Source organism: Microchirus variegatus (genome assembly GCF_963457635.1).
Source record: "Microchirus variegatus genome assembly, chromosome: 11".
Lineage (NCBI taxonomy): Eukaryota > Metazoa > Chordata > Actinopteri > Pleuronectiformes > Soleidae > Microchirus > Microchirus variegatus.
The window spans coordinates 28,046,507-28,067,001 of record NC_139812.1 but is presented as its reverse complement, the minus strand read 5'-3'; the positions used below and the strand labels follow the sequence as shown (position 1 = coordinate 28,067,001).

At 39.4% G+C, this 20,495-nt stretch overlaps 1 protein-coding gene across 4 annotated transcripts in view; it reads left to right on the top strand.

Annotated features, from left to right (window-relative positions):
* The window catches only part of rims1a (regulating synaptic membrane exocytosis 1a), a gene marked incomplete at both ends in the record, with an annotated part of 94,133 nt that overhangs the window by 60,052 nt on the left and 13,586 nt on the right, over positions 1 to 20,495 (top strand). For 2 of the 4 annotated variants that reach the window (XM_083897577.1, XM_083897578.1), the window contains 7 exons: positions 2,609 to 2,762; positions 3,039 to 3,095; positions 6,940 to 7,105; positions 7,219 to 7,323; positions 8,772 to 8,831; positions 15,130 to 15,219; positions 17,912 to 17,995. In XM_083897577.1, coding sequence (XP_083753703.1) covers positions 2,609 to 2,762; positions 3,039 to 3,095; positions 6,940 to 7,105; positions 7,219 to 7,323; positions 8,772 to 8,831; positions 15,130 to 15,219; positions 17,912 to 17,995 — 716 coding nt within the window. Of the gene's footprint in view, positions 1 to 2,608; positions 2,763 to 3,038; positions 3,096 to 6,939; positions 7,106 to 7,218; positions 7,324 to 8,771; positions 8,832 to 11,878; positions 11,957 to 13,960; positions 14,078 to 15,129; positions 15,220 to 17,911; positions 17,996 to 20,495 lie in introns of all 4 variants that reach the window. The other 2 variants (XM_083897576.1, XM_083897575.1) reach the window with 2 other exon arrangements.

Here is a 20,495-nt window from a genome sequence, read left to right as displayed (position 1 = left end):
TACAGTTACATGAATACCTTTCAGCTCTTAAAGAGTAATGTAGGATATATATACGTGTGTTAGACACGATGAAATTGACGATAAATATGGTCAAATACTCCTATAACACAAACAATTATTTTATATGATTATATATTATTTTTACGATCTGTATTAAATGCTTAAAATACAGTTACATTAATACCCAATTTATTTATTTGGCTTTTTAATAGTAAGGAAGGATATTTACGTTATTAGAAACGATATAAATATGGTAAAAAATGTCCTATAACACAAATAATAAGGCTTAAAATTAAAGAAGTGTTAAAGTCAAACTGTCAAAGTGCATCAGGGCAAATGGAAAATTTCCGGAATTTCAAAAATTCATAAAAAATATTTCTTAAGAGGTTTGCAAATATTTTCAACAGATCCTTGTTCAGGGCGATGCTGACTATTATGATGGTAAATTTCAAGTCATTCCGAGATACTTTTTGTTTTCGAGAAGAAAGTCAGCTCATTGTCAAAGTGCATCAGGGCAAATGGATCATTTCCTGAATTTCAAAAATTCATTAAAAATATTTCTTAAGATGTTGGCAAATATTTTCAACAGATCCTTGTTCAGGGCGATGCCGACTATTATGAGGGTAAATTTCAAGTAATTCCGAGATACTTTTTTTTTTTTTGAAGAAAGTCAGCTCACTGTCAAAGTGCATCAGGGCAAATGGATCATTTCATGATTTTCAAAAATTCATGAAAATTATTCCTTAAGAGTTTTGCAAATATTTTCAACGCATCCTTGTTCAGAGTGATGCCGACTATTATGATGGTAAATTTCAAGTAATTCCGAGATACTTTTTGTTTTCGAGAAGAAAGTCAGCTCACTGTCAAAGTGCATCAGGGTAAAGGATCATTTCCTGAATTTCAAAAATTCATTAAAAATATTTCTTAAGATGTTGGCAAATATTTTCAACAGATCCTTATTCAGGGCGATGCCGACTATTATGATGGTAAATTTCAAGTAATTCCGAGATACTTTTTGTTTTTTTGAAGAAAGTCAGCTCACTGTCAAAGTGCATCAGGGCAAATGGATAATTTCATGATTTTCAAAAATTCATTAAAATTATTCCTTAAGAGATTTTCAAATATTTTCAACAGTTCCTTGTTCAGGGCGATGCCGACTATTATGATGGTAAATTTCAAGTCATTCCGAGATACTTTTTGTTTTCGACAGGAAACTCAGCTCACTGTCAAAGTGCATCAGGGCAAAAGGATAATTTCCTGAATTTCAAAAAATCATGAAAATTATTCCTTAAGAGTTTTGCAAATATTTTCAACGCATCCTTGTTCAGAGCGATGCCGACTATTATGATGGTGAATTTCAAGTCATTCCGAGATACTTTTTGTTTTTTTGAAGAAAGTCAGCTCACTGTCAAAGTGCATCAGGGCAAATGGATCATTTCCTGAATTTCAAAAAATCATTAAAATTATTCCTGAAGAGATTTGCAAATATTTTCATCACATCCTTGTTCAGGGCGATGCCGACTATTATGATGGTAAATTTCAAGTAATTCCGAGATACTTTTTGTTTTTGAGAAGAACGTCAGCTCACTGTCAAAGTGCATCAGGGTAAAGGATCATTTCCTGAATTTCAAAAATTCATTAAAAATATTTCTTAAGATGTTGGCAAATATTTTCAACAGATCCTTGTTCAGGGCGATGCCGACTATTATGAGGGTAAATTTCAAGTAATTCCGAGATACTTTTTGTTTTTTTGAAGAAAGTCAGCTCACTGTCAAAGTGCATCAGGGCAAATGGATCATTTCATGATTTTCAAAAATTCATTAAAATTATTCCTTAAGAGATTTTCAAATATTTTCAACAGTTCCTTGTTCAGGGCGATGCCGTCTATTATGATGGTAAATTTCAAGTCATTCCGAGATTACTTTTTGTTTTCGACAGGAAACTCAGCTCACTGTCAAAGTGCATCAGGGCAAAAGGATAATTTCCTGAATTTCAAAAATTCATGAAAATTATTCCTTAAGAGTTTTGCAAATATTTTCAACGCATCCTTGTTCAGAGTGATGCCGACTATTATGATGGTAAATTTCAAGTAATTCCGAGATACTTTTTTTTTTTTTTTAAGAAAGTCAGCTCACTGTCAAAGTGCATCAGGGAAAATTTATAATTTCCTGAATTTCAAAAAATCATTAAAATTATTCCTTAAGAGATTTCTAAATATTTTCAACGGATGCTTGTTCAGGGCGATGCCGACTATTATGATGGTAAATTTCAAGTCATTCCGAGATACTTTTTGTTTTCGAGAAGAAAGTCAGCTCACTGTCAAAGTGCATCAGGGCTATTGGATGATTTCCTGAATTTCAAAAATTCATTAAAATTATTCCTTAAGAGGTTTGCAAATATTGACTTTAAAAGAAATTGACTATAAATGGTCAAATTCTCCAATAACACAAATAATTAAGCGTTATTAAGTGAATAACGCTTAATAACTTTCTCTTATATCTGTAAACACAGGGGGTGTATTTATTGTTAAATACTTGATCACTACTGTGAAAATACTACAAAAATCCACAACCTAATGTACATTAATTGTGTGTGTGATTATAACCAGATCCTCATCGAGCTGGAGACAGCGTTACTGGACGATCAGCCTCACTGGTACCCGCTACAAACCCACGATGTCTCATCCATACCGCTGCCTCAACCCTCCCCGTACCTGGCCCGACGTCACACACACACGGAAACACCTGGCAAGAAGCTGCAGCGTAAGTGTGTTTGTGTATATATATATATATATATATATATATATATATATATATGTGTGTATATGTGTGTTTGTGTGTGTACAAGTATCCCAAATGACCCAAACTCTATGACTCTATGTACATGTTAATGTTAATGTTTTCATTGCCTTCCCCTAATACTGCATCTGTGCCTGCAAGTGTGCATGCATATGTGTGTGTGTTTATGTGTGTGTGTTTACGTGTGTGTGTGTGTTTGTTGATCTCCATATGTGTGTGTGTGTGTCTGTGACCGTTTAGGTTCACAGCGTGTTACAGAGCCTGAATTTGATGAGGGTACAGCAGTAGTGTCTAAAGGTGGGTGGGGACCGTTTCCCACGTGTTACATGGTGTTTTACGTAAGTGTTCAGACCTGGTGCTAACGAGGCTACGGGTGCCAAAAAATGGGACTTTTTAAAAAAATTCCTATTTATACCGATTTGAAAGATCTGATATCGATTCATAAAATCCTTAGTTAGATTTGTTTCAGATGTGTCATAGTTTGCTTCTTCTGCAAATTTTGTTTGCTACTTTGCAAAGTTTTTAGAACCCGAGAAACTTCCACACAGCACTTTTTATGTCATAATCGTCCACTCAAGACGACAGTTTGAGAATATTTGTGTACTTCGTGGTCACCACAAAATCAAAATTCAGGCCAAACTGTGCTCACAGCTCCCCCTGCTGGACAACTTGGTAACATCTTCTGCAAATTTTTTTGCTTCTTTGCGAAGTTTTTAGAACACGAGAAACTTCCACACAGCAATTCTCATGTCGTAATCGTCCACTCAAGACGACAGTTTGAGAATATTTGTGTACTTCGTGGTCACCACAAAATCACTGTATACTTCTTCTGATGAGTGAAAAATTCAGGCCGAACCGTGCTCACAGCTCCCTCTGGTGGACAACTTGGTAACATCTTCTGCAAATTTTGTTTGCTACTTTGCGAAGTTTTTAGAACACAAGAAACTTCCACACAGCACTTTTCATGTCGTAATCGTCCACTCAATACGACAGTATTTGTGTACTTCGTGGTCACCACAAAATCAACATTCAGGCCAAACCGTGCTCACAGCTCCCTCTGCTGGACAACTTGGTAACATCTTCTGCAAATTTTGTTTGCTACTTTGCGAAGTTTTTAGAACACGAGAAACTTCCACACAGCACTTTTCATGTCCTAATCGTCCACTCAATACGACAGTATTTGTGTACTTCGTGGTCACCACAAAATCAACATTCAGGCCAAACCGTGCTCAAAGCTCCCTCTGGTGGACAACTTGGTAACATCTTCTGCAAATTTTTTTGCTTCTTTGCGAAGTTTTTAGAACACGAGAAACTTCCACACAGCACTTTTCATGTCGTAATCATCCACTCAAGACGACAGTTTGAGAATATTTGTGTACTTCGTGGTCACCACAAAATCCCTGTATGCTTCTTCTGATGAGTTAAAAATTCAGGCCAAACCGTGCTCACAGCTCCCTCTGCTGGACAACTTGGTAATTACTTCAAACGGGCTTCATGAATCGATATCAAATCAAATCAAATTGTGAATCAGAATCAAACGAGTAGCGATACCCGGCCCTTCTACTAACATCCATCCTGAGTGATCTGATTACAGGTGAACAGCACGAACTGCAAGTGTGAACGACCACAAATGTGTCACGAATGTGTCTCCAGATTCCAATCGGTCTTTTTCAAGAATTACAACAATCTTTTGACGTCGCACAGTGTTTAAATTGTTCTATAGTTAAAACCTCTAACCTCGAACACGTCACCGGCGACACATTCGGTTCACGTTTCAATGCCAGGTGTAAACAACCTTCACGTCACTAGATTTCTCAGGTTGAACGTTGAACTCCAGGTCTGAACGAGGTCGTACAGTGTGTCCCAAAAGCTTTAATTTTTCATTTGTGGTGGATCTTTTTAGTTTGCGTGCTCAGATATGTTCTTTTACGTCACAACAAAAAAAAAACGAATTGAATCAACTTTTTTCGACAGCCTATTGATCGTGACTTTGACGTAAAAAAAAAAAAAAAAAGGGTCTCCACAAGAGCACGAGTGCCTGGGAAACACTGTCCTGTGTTGACGAGTCTCGTTTTAAACCCAGTTAGAAGATTTTCTAACTCGTTTGGGACTCAAAAGATAAAACACCAGCATGCAAATGCTTTCGCTCTCTGCGTGTTTGTGTGTTTATGTTTTTGTGTTATTGTTGAATTTGGCAAGATTTAGATTGGTTGACAAATTTGGGGGCTATTTTTTCGCCCCAAAACTTACTCCACATTTCTCCGATGCTAAGCTCCGAGGATATCTGAATTAAACCCAATTTCACAAACTTCAAAACAAAAGGAAAGATGAATTATAATCGGCAAAAAAAAAACCCCTCCGGAACTCAAAAGCAGCTTTATAATTTATAACAGTTAAGAATTGGAAACATTAAAAGACCCAATTTTTAACCCAGTTATAATAAAAAATGAAACAGACGACAGAAAAACAAGAGCAACAGAACAAGCATAAAACATTCATTTGCCGTAAAGTTGTGAAAACAGTGAGTCAGACAGAGTCAAATTAAAAGTGTGTGAGAGTGGAAAACCTTTTTTCACCTGGGTTTAAAAATATCCACATAGACACAGACAAGCAGAAGATGATATATAACAAACATAACATCCTATAATATGTTAGGAAAACTTAGGAGGCAGAACAGAAGCTAAAAAAACAAGGAGGTTCTAATTAAAACACAGGAGGAAGTGAAAACCCCAAATCCATGAAAATAAATGAAACATAAACATAAACCAAAGAAAAGTCCAAACAAATGTATATAAATCTCTTTATTTACAGAAATCCTGGTCAAAACTTAGTAAACTCTAAATTTATATGTGATTTTAAACAACTTAATTATTGACTATCATGTGTCAAACCCCACAGTGTAGCTAATATTAAATGAACAAGCCTTAAAATGGCGTCACATGTACTGTTTTTAAGTAGTTGTCGTAGTACGATACATGATACACGGTCCGCGATACCAATAACATCACGATTCTGTGATAATCAATATATTGCAAGACAATCACATAGCGATGCATCACGATATCTGTCTCACTGAAGAACACAACACGCTAGCTTGAAAAGTTAAAAGTCGATGTCAATATGCTGGGATATTCTACGTTATTTACAGCCCACTTAGCTTATTTAGCCACCAAATGAAAAATAATGAACCTGCATTTGACGCTTCTTGGGTGTTCATTTTGCACCGTGACTAAGTTCTCTTAGCTAAGTCAAGCTAACTTAAGCTAAACAGTGGCTCCCTAACAATGCTAGCAAGCCGCAAAGTCACTAAACGTCATATAAACTCCATTCTGTGATGATCAATATATCGCAAGACAATCACATAGCGATGCATCACGATATCTGTCTCACTGAAGAAAACAACACGTTAGCTTGACAAGTTAAAAGTCGGTGTCAATATGCTGTGATCTACAGCCCACCTAGCTTATTTAGCCACCTGCATTTGACTCTTTTTGGGTGTTCATTTTGCACCGTCAATAAGTTCTCTAAGCGAAACATTAGCCAGCTAGCTAAGTCAAGCTAACTTAAGCTAAACAGTGGCTCGCTAACAATGCTAGCAAGCCGCAAAGTCACTAAACGTCATATAAACTCCATTCTGTGATAATCAATATATCGCAAGACAATCATATAGCGATGCATCACGATATCTGTCTCACTGAAGAAAACAGCACGTTAGCTTGAAAAGTTAAAAGTCGATGTCAATATGCTGTGATCTACAGCCCACCTAGCTTATTTAGCCACCAAATAATTGTTGCTGTGTTCATTTTGCGAATAAGTTCTCTAAGTGAAAAATTAGCCAGCTAGCTAAGTCAAGCTAACTTGCTCTAAAAATGCTAGCAAGCCTCAAAGTCACTAAACGTCATATAAACTCCATGCTAACTGTAATTTCTTGGCTTTTTTGAAGCTAATGTAGCAGACCCAGAGATTAGCATCTGACCCACAGTTTTGCCAAAGTCTCTTCTTCACTGTCTGCGATTGAACAAACCGACCGACTCCGTAAAGGTTTTTTTTTTTTCTTTTCTTTTGATTATTCCTTTACATATTTTGTTGTTTAACATTCGCGATGTGCACGTGTGTGCGTGGTCGCTCTCGCCCCCAGCAGCGGTGGACGGGCGCGGCAGGGAGAGGCAGCGGGAACCCTCGTCCACGCTGGAGGTGCCCGACCAGCAGAGGACGCCGTCGCATCACGTACGATCGCGCTCCGTCTCCCCGAAGCGCGAGGAGCAGGGACGGATCCGGTCGCGGCCGCCCAACGTTCCCACGCAGAGGTGAGGCGTCGGTTCGGTTCCGCTCGGATCCGATCGTGAAAATCCTCATCCGATAGGAACCGCAAAAGACTATAAAACCTTCATAATTTGATAATTTGGGTCATAAATTTCAGGAGTTTGGACGACGAGCTTCCTCACAGTCGCCGCTCGCGTTCTCCGGCTCGCTTCTACGACGCCGCCAGAGGTCGCCACCAGGAGGAGGAGTACCTGGACGACAGGTGTGTTTTTTAGCCATGAACGGAGTAAAAGTCGCCAGAGTTGTTTCCACTGTTTGTCAGAAAAATTACGCTTTTAGCATCTGTGCTTTTACCTGTGTGAGTGCAGTCGGAATGAGCCGATAGATTTTTGTGTGTGGGTTTTTTTTTCCCTTTCAGAATGAATGCTAATCAAGAGCATTTACGGACATTTATATCAAGAAAAGTCAACTAAAACATCACAAAAACAGAATCCCACAATTCTGCTAGATGCTAATCTAGATGCTAATCTGTCTTTTTGTACAGTGACCTTGTGTGATCTGAAAGGTACCTAAGATCTATTATTATTTTAACCCTAGAACACTATCGCTAAAATTCAAAACACCATCACTAACGCCGGGTGATTTTTACTTGAGATAATAAATACACGCAATAAAAAGTACTTCAAGATATATCAAAACATGACAATACGTGACAAATTTGAGTCATTTTATTTTAAACTGTGTCATGTCTAACAAAATGAAACGAGGCGACCATTATAAAAATGCTCCAAAATTACTGGAAAATTATTAGGAATTTGGGAACAAAAAAATTCTCAAAGAGTAAATAAAATAGTGAAGATGAAAACTTGGTTGTCATGAAAATCACATAAATGTATTTGCTTGTATGAAAACCATCCAGCAATGGTGTTCTAGGGTTATTAGTGAAGAGTTTTAAGGCACTGATAAAACGGGTTAGCTTAAAAGTAAGGTAGCAAGTAGTAAGATAGTAAGGTTAGCTTAAAGTGTTCTTAGCTAACGGCTACGCTAACTGCTGGAAGTATCGTATGTTATGCAGTTATGAGGCAGAAATGAACGCGGAAACCTGCGCTACGATAAAATATACTTAGCAGGTCGCTGATTTCACACTTTATAGAGAAGTAAAACTAGTTTTAATCTGGATTAAACTGGGTTTTTACCAGTGGGAATGAGGTTTACGTCCAACATGTAACAACTTTAGCTCTTCATCAGGATTATTTAGACTCAGTTTCGTCTTTATATTTAAAAAAATATAACTTAATCTGAAGGCGGAGTGTCTTAATTTTGCCAGATTAACGTCAAACGGTATTTCTGGGATTTTGTTTTCGTGTCATTTTTTTTAACGTCATATTTACAACACACACAATTGTCAATGAGGTATTTCACGTGTTCTGTTGCTATTTAATAGTAGAACATCTTGGTTTTAATGCGTTGTGGTGCAGTCGCAATTCAAAAACCTGTGGCATTCAGTCTGTGGTATTTAACTGTGTGTGTGTGTGTGTTACACGTGTGTGTGTTACACGTTTGTGTGTGTGTGTGTGTGTGTGTGTGCGTGTGTGTGTAAATCAAAATCAGCGACAGCTTCTCTTTCCTCTTCACTCTCTTCTCTCCTGGTGTTTATTTTTGACTGTTGTTAATTTGCTCATTTGTCATCCATCCCCATGGTAACGACAGTGAGATCATCATGATCCACCAGTCAATGCGAGGCCAAAGTGCCGAGTGTCTCCACACCAGGTAAAAATGGAACCATCGAGACGTTCTCTTTACATTTGGGTTTGTGGAAGTTTGGCTACTGGGTCAGATTTAATTGTGTGTGTGTGTGTGTAGTAGCAGCAGTAGTAGTAGTAGTAGGAGTAGTAGTATTTATTATATGTAGTACACTCTTAGAAATAAAATTGCTAAGTAGAACCATATACGGTTCTTTGGGATGTCCTCATAGGAGAACCCTTTTTGGCTCCAGGGAGAACCCATTTGGAGGGTTCCACCAAGAACCCTTTTCAAACCCTTTATTCAGGAAAGGGGTTTTAAAGGGTTCTCTTGATCAAAATGGTTCTTACCGGAACCATTAGTGTTACCAAGAACCATTGAAAAACCCTTTCTTCTTCAGAGAAAGGGTTTTGTCAGAAGCAAATGGTTCCAGGTAGAACCTCAGCCCTTGTAGAAGAACCCTTTTGGAACCCTTATTTCTAAGAGTGTAGTATATTATGATGATTGTGTCTGTGTGTAGTTTTCTTTAAAAAACGTTCCTTCACTGGAAAGACAGTTTGAAAATGAAAAACAAACAAATGCATTTACAAAAGTAAATGTATGTACTTTAGACATAAAATACACATAATTCATTCATAATACTTCAATGACAAGTAGAATGACTGCATCTACATTTACTGCTAGTTTTTTTTTTTGAGCGTTTGAAGACTTTATACACATTTTTTGCACAAGAATAAGTTATTTATTTTCAAAAATAATGTCTTAACAGAATGAAAACAACATAATGAAACGTCCTAAAGTGACTAAATGTAATGTATAGTATGAGTTATTGTTATATCAGCTCAGGATAAATCAGTCAGTGTCCAGGACATGTAATTGCACTACTGCCTCTGTACCACAAGAGGTCAGTACAGCCACGTTCTTGAGCTGAAACAGTGATTCTCCACAGCCTGATTTTCCTCAACAATCAGAGCAGCTGTAGTTTGTCCTGAAGGACCAAAAAAAATAAATAAGACGCTTGATCAGATTAAAAATAGTCATAAATAAATAAATAATCTCCTCTTGGTTTTTTTTTAATACTCATTCTGCCTTTACCACTTAATTAAAAACAACACATTTAAGAGATCATGTCTCTACACACATGCGATAATGCAGTATTTTACATGTACATGTACAGTAGTCGTCGCTCCTGGAGTATTATTATTGTTGTTTACAGAGAGGTAAGTCACGCTCTTCATCATAGCACATCTGTATGTTTGATCTGATAAACCAACATGAAAACACGGATTATTGATTAACAAATTTAGCTATCACATGTTAAACTATAGTTTTTAGATATAAAAGATTGGTTATAAGAGTACATAAACTGGTTTTACATCTGTATAAACGTGTTTAATAGTATAGTATATTATAGCATAGGCTTTGGCTGTCATTGACGTTAGTGCTAACATGCTAAGTTCTTGCTAAATGCTTATAGAGGGAATAAATGTTGATTGTTAAGTAGCTAGGAGACTTCCGCACAATATTTGTATTGATGTAATGTTTCATCAGTACCGTAACTTGCAGTAGTTAGCATAGGCGTTAGCTAAGAAGGTTTTAAGCTAGCCTTACGTTTAACTTTAATTTAAGCGATCAAAGATAAAACACGTTTACTTTATAGTTTCCCCGAAAGCTTTATTATGAAAAACAAGCTTATTTTTTTTCTAATTTGGGAAAGAGTCCAACTTCCGTTTTCAGCGAAATAAGGGCCAATTCCAATTCCTATCTTAACCCTCAAGCTCAACCCTTAATCTTAACTGGGCCTCAAAACCAAGTGTTGAGGGTTATTTTGTCACTTAGAAATGGGACACCCCTTAAATGCAGATACGTCTTCGGACTGTAGGGGGCAGAATAACGCGCAAGCTGCGTCCAGAAGAAGAAGAAGAAGAACACATTTACGTCAGGATTATTTATTACGATCCGTTGGTCAGTCAAGTTATTAGGTTGTCAGTTAGTTATAAGACGATACTCATACAAATATTCAGCTGACAGTTACCACACACCACGACTTATTGAAAAGTAAACCATAGCAAACCATTGCTTGTCCGCAACCGGCCGTCTATTGACAAAAGATCGTAAAATATAAAAAAATAAATGTTACGCAACAATGACGTCAGTAATCCATAATATGGGCCTAAACTAAGCTTAATCTCTATTAACAAAGAAAATACTTCATTTTGTAGCGTACTCGTTTCGCTGCTTTCGACGCCATCTTTGTTTTGTCAAAACACGCAATGCATTCTGGGTAGCCCTTGCCTCCAAAGGTTGGTCTCGGAAAATCTCAACATTGAGGGCGATACAGCCCTTAAACTTGACCCTCAACTTAAATTTTCTGAGAATCGGGACAGCACTTGCACAAGAGGGAGCACGACTTTTTTGAGATTGAGGGTTAAGCAAGGAATTGGAAATTACTCTAAGTCATTGAGTGAGCAACAGGGTAACGAGTGCAACAGTCTTGTTTTGTCAAAAAATAATTAATCTTAGTCTCAGCCTCTGGCTCTGGAGCCGTGGACATGTTGTGCCTGCTTTGCCGATGTTGATAATCCATCTTTGTTTATTTCATACACACACACACACACACACACACACACACACACACACACACACACACACACACACACACACACACACACACGGATGTAGTGTATCTGACAGGAGAAGCAGTGTTTGTCGCTTGTATCCCTGTCACCCATCGCTCTTTAGTTCTTACACTTGCTTACACTGCAAAAAACCCTGGAGCTCAGCCAGTGATTTTTTAAAGTCTGGTCTAAAAATCAGCAGCAGACGACAGAGTGTGACGGTTGTGAAGTGAGTGAAATATCAATCTCACCTGTCAATACAACAACTTTAACCTTCATAGAGTTGATATAAAAATCACTGGTTAAGCAGTTTAGATCTTTTTTTTCGGTTGTCCACAAACTCCCACTGTTTTTATTTTATTTTATTTTTTTCCTTTTCACTTCTCTTCCACCTATTCCTTCCATTTTCCTCTGTGTGTTTTGCTGCATGCAACAACAACACCATGCTAACATCAGGAGATCCACTAAGCACAGTCACACTTTGCCGCCCAAGATGCCTCTTTTGTTCAACGGCGTCCACAAACACACAAACAGGTAAGTCATATATATGTGTGTGTGTGTGTGTGTTCAGTGTGAATAAAAGCAGAAAAAGCGTTTTTCTCCGTAACCGTCGTACAACTTTAAACGTTTCTCTAAAAGGTCTAGTGTGTTGGATTGTTGGATTTAATGGTATTGGCCTTCAAGACTACATAGAAAGAGGATCCACCGTGTGTTAGTGTAGCCCAGAATGGACAAATAAAACCGCATAAGAACTAAACCAAACCACATCGAACAAAATTAAACCAATTTAAACACAATTTAATCAAACCTAACCCAACGAAACCAATCTAAACCAAGTCCTTTTGCCCCAAAGAAAGACTTCTGTCTTTTCAAGGCGCCACATGTAAGAATGTGGCCATAAACGGTCACTACACTCAGATTCAAAACACAGAGGTCTTTTTAGGTTTGGTTTCCTGACGTAACTGGCAACCCGTGGTTGCTCGGCAGCTGAGACTCTACTCACTGCAATGATTGGTAGACGGCGGTAGGTGGCGCCACATGCCAAAACATGATTTGCGGTCTGCAAAATATTTTTTTAATGCAAATATTTTGTCTGTACTGTTGTTGTTGTTGGTGAGTTCAGTTTGTTATATGAACATTATTCCTGAGTCTCTGTGACATATTAGGAGGATTTAATGGCCAGTTGCTTTAGATTTATTACATAATGCACCTTTAAGCTAACATTGACAGCTATTGTCATTTCCCCAACACGCACGACAAACGAGGTCCAAGTTTTACCAGGGCCACCATTATTTCAGCTTAATATTTGAAAAATTAGCTTGATATTGCACATGACGTTTGTTCGTAGAATGACCAAAGGCCCTTGATGAACCTCCACTGCTACGAGGAACATATTGGTATTGGCTATGAATAAATATCCAAAACTGACCACGAGATCTTGCGTAATATCAGAAAAAACTGAGCTACATGCTAACGTGAAACTTAGCCAAGCTTCCGTCAAAGTAGTTCCTCCATCTTAGAAGCTCCATGGTTGGACTTTTTGGTAGAAACTCAGTCTGTCGGACAAAGTCATTGTCCGCCATCGTAGGATAAAGACCTTCTTGACAGTCTGAGAGTATTTCATTTAAATCAGGGGTTCTCAAAGTTTTGATACCTGAGGGCCAATTTAGGAACCCAACATTGGACTGAGGGCCACCAAAGGAAAAAAACCAGAAATAAATCCCATTTGTAATAATTTTAATGACCAGATTGCAGTTCTACAGTTTAGCGTTAAGTAATATAAGCGTGAATATAATGTAATTTAAGCATTAATATAATAACGCATTATAATTTACTGGGTAATTACCCAGTATTTTGGCCATTGTTCTTACCTTCTAATTACAGGTTAATACCAAGTAACACATTTCTGTTACCATATATTTACTGGGTAAATAGCTAGTAATTGGGGGCTGTAGCTACCTGCTTATTACCAGCTTATAACACAATAATACACTAAAATTCACCATATAGAAACCAGGTAAATACCCAGTATTTTTGTTTACACTTATTGGTCTGTATCCAGTAATGTCCAATAAACATTTAACAAGCTTAGCAGCTCCTGGATTAAAACTATCAACTGTAATTCATTGTGGGGCCAGAAATGTTTCTGCGGGCCGCCATTGGCCCCCGGGCTGCACTTTGAGAACCAATGATTTAAGGGGTTAGGTTAAGGGTTTTTCAATCCATGAAGAAACAATTCACCAATTTATAGCAGTCAAATATGAGTAATGAAGCGTTTGTGGAACAGTTGTAGACGTGTATAGTCTTGACGTGGCTCACGACGCAACCTTCAGAGACCTGTGAACGTCTCTGTTTATGTGAGTATGTTCCACAGCAACAGCAGGAGGAGCTTCACAGATTAAGTTTCCATCTTTACCTTTTATTTGTTTATTTTATTTTTCGGGTTTAATTTGCAAATGCATGCTGTATTTTCTTTTTTCTTTCTTTCTTTCTTATTTTTTTTTTTTTTAAATTTACTTTCATCTTGTGTGACTATAGTTCCACGCTGCCTGCATGTCGAAAGACGAGCGCTGTCGCAAAACCGCACGTAGTCAATGCAAAGCGTCATTCCGTCACGCAACGGGTTGTAATGTTCAGGGATGAGGTGGCGGTTAGGTAAGACACACACACACACACACGCACACACACACACACACACACGCACACACACACACTATACACTATAGTGTGTCCGGAATTTTGTACATAAGACCTATTTTCCAACTCAGCCGGTGTGATGGAGACGTCTGGAGACGTTTTCAAGAAATTTCATTCCGTTCTTGTAGTTGCCGAGTTCGCTGATGCTATGGCTAGCGCAAAGTCAACGGTACCTGCTAGCATCGCATTAGAAACACTCATACCGACTCCACAGTGCACCAGAGGCAAATCGATTGTAACGGCAGACTATCGATGTACATATCTGTGTTGATAGAATGATATTTGAAACAAAACTAGCGTCGCATGGCATGAATTTTTGAGGGACTACTTTCTCAGCAGCAGCGGAATCAGTCCGCCGCTGCCATAGCCTAACAGGAAGTATCACAAGCTGCTGCTGCTGTGACATAAATCCTTCAAATTGCAAGGTTGGTTTTATTTCAAACATTCTATCAACACAGATATGTACATCGATAGTCTGCCGTTACAATCGTTTTGCCTCGGGTGCACTGTGGAGTCGGTATGAGTGTTTTTAATGCCATGCTAACTTGTACCGTTGACTTGCGCTAGCCATAGCATCAGCGAACTCGGCAACTAGAAGAAGTGAAGGAAATTTCTTGAAAAACGTCTCCATCACACCGGCTGAGTTGGAAAATAGGTCTTATGTCCAAAAATCCGAACTATCACTTTAATATGAGTAAAAGTATTTCAAGTTGAGAGAAAAGTGCAATCAAAAAACAGGTCATTTTAATCACACTCCATCTCCACGTCACCCATGTCGACATAAAGACATCTCCATTCTAACACCACTCAGACATCATCATGGTTTAGTTGTTAGACTAACAGTATGATTTTTTTGGGGGGGAATCTATTTGGACTTTGTTTTCAGATGTTTTTGTTTTCTGTTTGTTCATTGTTTGTTTTGTTTTCTTTCTGTTTGTGTCCTCCTGTCTCCTCCTCCTCCTCCTCCTCTTCCTCCGTTGGATGGCATGTTAATGCCGCGGTGCCTCTAGTGATCTTCAGCCGTCTCTGGACAGGGTTAGAAGCGCTAGCGCCAACTGTCTGACTCCAGACACTCATGCCCCTTCACCAGAGACTGAAAGGTACCAGACTCTGAACCCCGCGACCCTCCTGTGGCCCCCTTTTTCGTTTGTTGTGTTTCTTTGTTCTCGAACCTTTTCCTGGTCTTTGTAGTTTCTCTTTACCCCTGTGAATGGTCCTACACATACCCGATGATGACGCATCCCCACCCACCCTTTACCCACCTACCCAACACCCCCCCGCTGTACTCTGCTCTAGTTGCTGCCATTTTCTAGTTGTCTGTGAAAGTGTTTTGCAGTATTGTACCATTTAATGACACGACAAGTACTCAGTGACATATTAAAAAGTCCAATATGCAATATGTGATCGCAAGAGCTAGCTAGCTAGCTAGCTGGTCACCGATGACGACAGACATAGTTTCAAGTCATTTTGGAACCCTTTTTTACAGCTTTTAGAACCCTCTATGACAGGGGTGTCAAAGTCATTTTCACTGAGGGCCACATCAGCATAATGGTGACCCTCAAAGGTCCAGATGTAACCGTTATACACTGATCTAGTGGCGGTGCCAGGCGGGTAACACAATCACCATGCATTGTGGGAAATGTAGTTTATGGTCAACGCACGCCTTAAAGCAGCATAGACGTATTTTAGCACAGATTTTAAAAAACAATTAATCACTCGAGTTGAGTTTGACACATGTGCTCTATGATGAAAGTTCCAGACCAATATAAACCCTAAACTCATGTTTCTCCTTGTCTGAAGGCTTTATTTGCCAAAGAACAAAACTTTCTTTGGAGATAAATCACTACTCTACCACGACTGCATTTGTGGATATGTGACTGGTTACTACACTCTTAGAAATAAGGGTTCCAAAAGGGTCCTTCTACAAGGGTTGAGGTTCTACCTGGAACCCATCCATCCATCCATTATCTACCGCTTTATCCCCCACCAAAGGGTCGCGGGGGGGTGCTGTGCCTATCTCAGCTGACATTGGGCGATAGGTGGGGTCACACCCTGGACAGTTCACCAGTCCATCACAGGGCCACATATAGAGACAAACAACCATTCACTCACACACTCACACCTACGGTCAATTTAGAGTGACCAATTCACCTAATCCCCATATCGCTTTTTTTGGATTGTGGGAGGAAGCCTGAGAACCCGGAGGAAACCCACCCACACACACGGGGAGAACATGTAAACTCCTTGCAGAAAGGCCCTTGTTCCGAGGTTGATCCAAACAACGAACCCAGGAACACTGCTAGGTCTTCTTGCTGCAAAGGCAAGAGTGCGAACCACTACACCAACCGTGGGCCCACCTGAAACCAGTTGCTTCTGAAAAAACAGTTGTTTTTCAAGGGCTCTTGGTAACACTAATGGTTCCAGTAAGAACCATTTTGATCCAGAGAACCCTTTAAAACCCTTTCCTGAAAGGTTTTAAAAAGGTTCTTGGTGGAACCCTCCAGAAGGGTTTCAAAGAAAAAGCTTCTACCTGGAGCCAAAAAGGGTTCTCTTATGAGGACAAGCCGAAGAACCTTATATGGTTCTACTTCGCACTTTTATTTCTAAGAGTGTACCTCTGTCAATGACCTATGAACTCTTAATCGTGACACACATATGGTAAACAGGATATCCTTAACTGGAAACCCTCACGAAACTTAGAGTTCAAAGGTTGCAAATATGGTAGCGTACGAGTGTTTGAAGAAGGAATGGACAAAATCACTGGATCGGATATTGGGAAATGAAAAAAAGTGAAATCCAATACAATCTGTAAACCCTAAATATGACGATGACATGAGTGAGGGTGGAAAATGGGAGTGAGAGAGTTCTCTTTTTGAAATGGTTGCTTAGAGCTTGGCGGTAAATGCGTCAACTTAAGTCTTATCAACAGCTAAGTCGTTCAAAAGAGGTAAAGGACTGGTATTGGACTGATACCAGACACGTAGATAGATAGGAAAATATGCAAGATCATTAACTGGTCTTGTACTGGACAAAAAAAGTAATAATGAGCCATTCCGAATCTTAATTTAGCATGTTTATACACTAGGTCCAGTGTTTCTAATAGATACTCAAATGCAGCTTCTGGATCGCCTACCAAAACACAGGTTCTGCTGAAGAACTTCACTATATTGTATATTTGCACAGGTAATATTTGTTTCCCAACATTCTTGTAAGGCAGAATGTTGCATATTGGACTTATTAACATGTTACTGACGTTAAAGAAACTGAGAGACGTGCATTTGTGGTACTCTTCACTAGTCGGTGGTCTACTCATTGGGTGTCTTCATCGTAGAAGTCGCACTTTTGGTGTTTTCGTCTGGCAACAGATCTGCATGTTGTGTACGTGGCTGCCAGGACAGTGGGTTCAAAAATAAAAAAGGAATTCAGCGCTCGAAAAGTTTTTTGGAAGATTCTCAGATCGCCGAAGTTGGTGGCCACCAAAACCAGAGCCAAAAGCAGATTGGGTTTTTGTAGTTGATGTAAACTGAATTAAAGCTAATGTTGCTTTTTGGTGTGTTTGTTGGATGTTTTGATGGAGAACAAAGTTTGTTACGCCAGGCTTTTTTTAGTCTTGATGTGTCAGTGTTGTGTTTACAGCTTGTTTCTTGTAGCCTTGGCAGGCGCGAAGAGACGTGGAGCAGCTTTTCACTTTATGCATGGATCAGCATGGCTTTCTGATGATTTTTTTTACACTGGCTTGCTGATTTTTCCTGGTCATATGGGTGACATGTTTTGTGATATGTGTACACATAGAAAATCATTGTCGCGTACGCTGCCGCGGAGACGTCCGGCGAGTCCCAGGATTCTTATTCAACATGCTTCCCCTGAAGATGACAGGTATCCTTTCACGGAACTTCAACAGCTTCCTCTCAGAGCTTGACGTGTGCTTTTAAAGTCAGTCGCCTTCATCGTGGCGACATATCATGTCTTTCCTTAAAAACCTCATTCGTCGCTTGGGTCTCACTGGCTTCAGGCAGATGTCAAGCTCCATTTGCAGCCAACGCGGATCTCTTCACAGAGTTCAGACGTTTGTATCTGTAAATCGCTGGTTGTGACTTTACGACCTCAAACCTTTATTCTACGTCATTAAATGATGTATCATGTGGAACAAATACCTCGGTTTAAAGCATTTTTGAAAGAAATGGTAAACGATTTTGGGAAATGTGCTTGAATGTTCATGCTAGGGGGGTTACGCAGGGGCCATTCCTGGTAAAACATTTTCCTGGCTACCAAACTCTTGTGATCCAAACCCTGGCTTCCAAACATTAGCGTCATCCAAAAGTCTTGGACAACAGCTCAGTGTATCTTCAACTTGGTAGCCAATCATTTTTTAGTTTATAGTAGGAACACCAAATTCCAGCCAAATCTGGATATTTCCAGTCCCGGTGGTTCCCTGGCTTTTGACCTTTGTCAAGTAGCTTCTAGGGAAGCGGCGACACAATCCTCGGTACCACACCATGCAGATGGAGCATTGTGTTTAGCAAATGGTTGGCGATAGCTAGGTCGTAAAAATGCATCAGCGCGGATGTCGTATTACCAGCTGAGTTCATCTAAATACTTACAGCAGACCTAGACCGGAAGTACCAATTTACTCTGTTTTTTAGTGTGTATCTGCGTCATTACCTTGTTTACGAAGCCCTGAAGGTTCTAAACAAACAGTTCAGCCACTGCTGAGAACGCTGTGTTTTATTGTAAATCTCAGGCTCAGCGAGATCTCTGAAAAAACCCGGTCCGGTTACGTAAACAGCGGTTCTCCTGAACAGCAGATCCTCCTGCTCCGGGCACTAGTCCGGGCACATCCGGTTGCATACATTGAACCGCAGAAGAAGAATAACTGACTCCGGGTCAAAGGTCGTCAAAGGGACTGCTGCGGGGAGTCGTGACGAAGCTATTTTTAAACATTGTTAAAACAACGTTTTGATAATGAGTAGCAGTGCATCCACCGTTCCAGAGGGGGGAGCTGCGCTTCTGAGAGCGGGTGTGCTGATTATGTAAGACAGTTGGGAAGGCTCTAACGCTGGCTGGCCAATCACAACACACTCTGTCTTCTGGGGTGAGATTTATGTCTGAAATATAGCAGCTGGGAAACACCGTCAGAAAAGACAGATTTCTATCGGCTCGTTTACAGCAACTAGGAGGTTTTTGAGCATAAAAACAAGTTAATGTATGTAAGTAGACCTCCATAACTAACATATATGAGCTTTAAATGACTGTATCGGACTTATATGGGTATCGGTATAAGCTCAATGTTGATCATACCGGACGCAAAAAAGTGGTATCTCCCAGTAGATTCTTGTATGTATGTAAGCTAATTAGCACACGTGTGAAGGTTAATGACGCAGAACTTAGCGTACCAAGTACATTTCCCCAAATGACTTACTCTAACTTGTTTAGCTAATATTTTCTTGAAACTAACAAAACGGACGCTCGAATCACGAGGTATTTACAGTCAGATCTGGACACGGTGAAGAGTGACCGTCGTTATACGATGAATTGTTCCCATCGTTTGTGTAAAAGTTGAAGCTTGTGTGGCTTTTTCACAGTGTGGGTGATGTTTTTCCCTGGTTTTTCGTAGTTTGACGACAGGGTTTTGTTTTTATTATTGTGGTGGTTTCCTTCTCCTTCTCCTTCTTCTTCTGCTTCTTGCTCGTTCCTTGGTGGTTTCTCTAGCGCCCCCCACAGTTTGTGCTGTCGTCGTGAAGTGGGGGTAGTTTTTTTTGGGTGTGAAATCCTTTTCCTCGCTGACGCTTTTTCTGTTTGCTTCCCACTTTGCTTCTTCCAACGTCTCCCGTTGTTGTTGTTGTTGTTTTTGTTGTTCGGGGGTGGGGGGGGGGGATCTGCAGCTTCTGTGTGCGCTCACCTTTCTCCTGCTCAGGCTTTGATTAGGTCTGTGTCTGCAGGGCTTAGTAACGACACGAGACGCCATGACTTAAGAATTCCATACGCGTGAGTGTGTGTGCTCTTGTACTTGCAGCATACTGAGGACCAGTGAGGGTTTTTAACCAACAAAGTGAGATCACTTTGTTTTCATTGAAATCACTTCCTTAGGTTGCAATAACATGCTATACTCAATTTGTCAAAAAAAATAATTCAAATTTTGGACCAAAAACTGGGTAAAATTTTGGGTAAAATTTTGGACCAAAAATTTTGGGTAAAATTTTGGACCAAAAAGTTTGGGTAAAATTGTGGACCAAAAATTTTGGGTAACATTTTGGACCAAATTTTTTTTGTCAAATTTTTGACCAAATTTTTTTTGTCAAATGTTTGACCAAATTTTTGACCAAATTTGTTTTGTCAAATTTTTGACCAAATTTGTTTTGTCAAATTTTTGACCAAA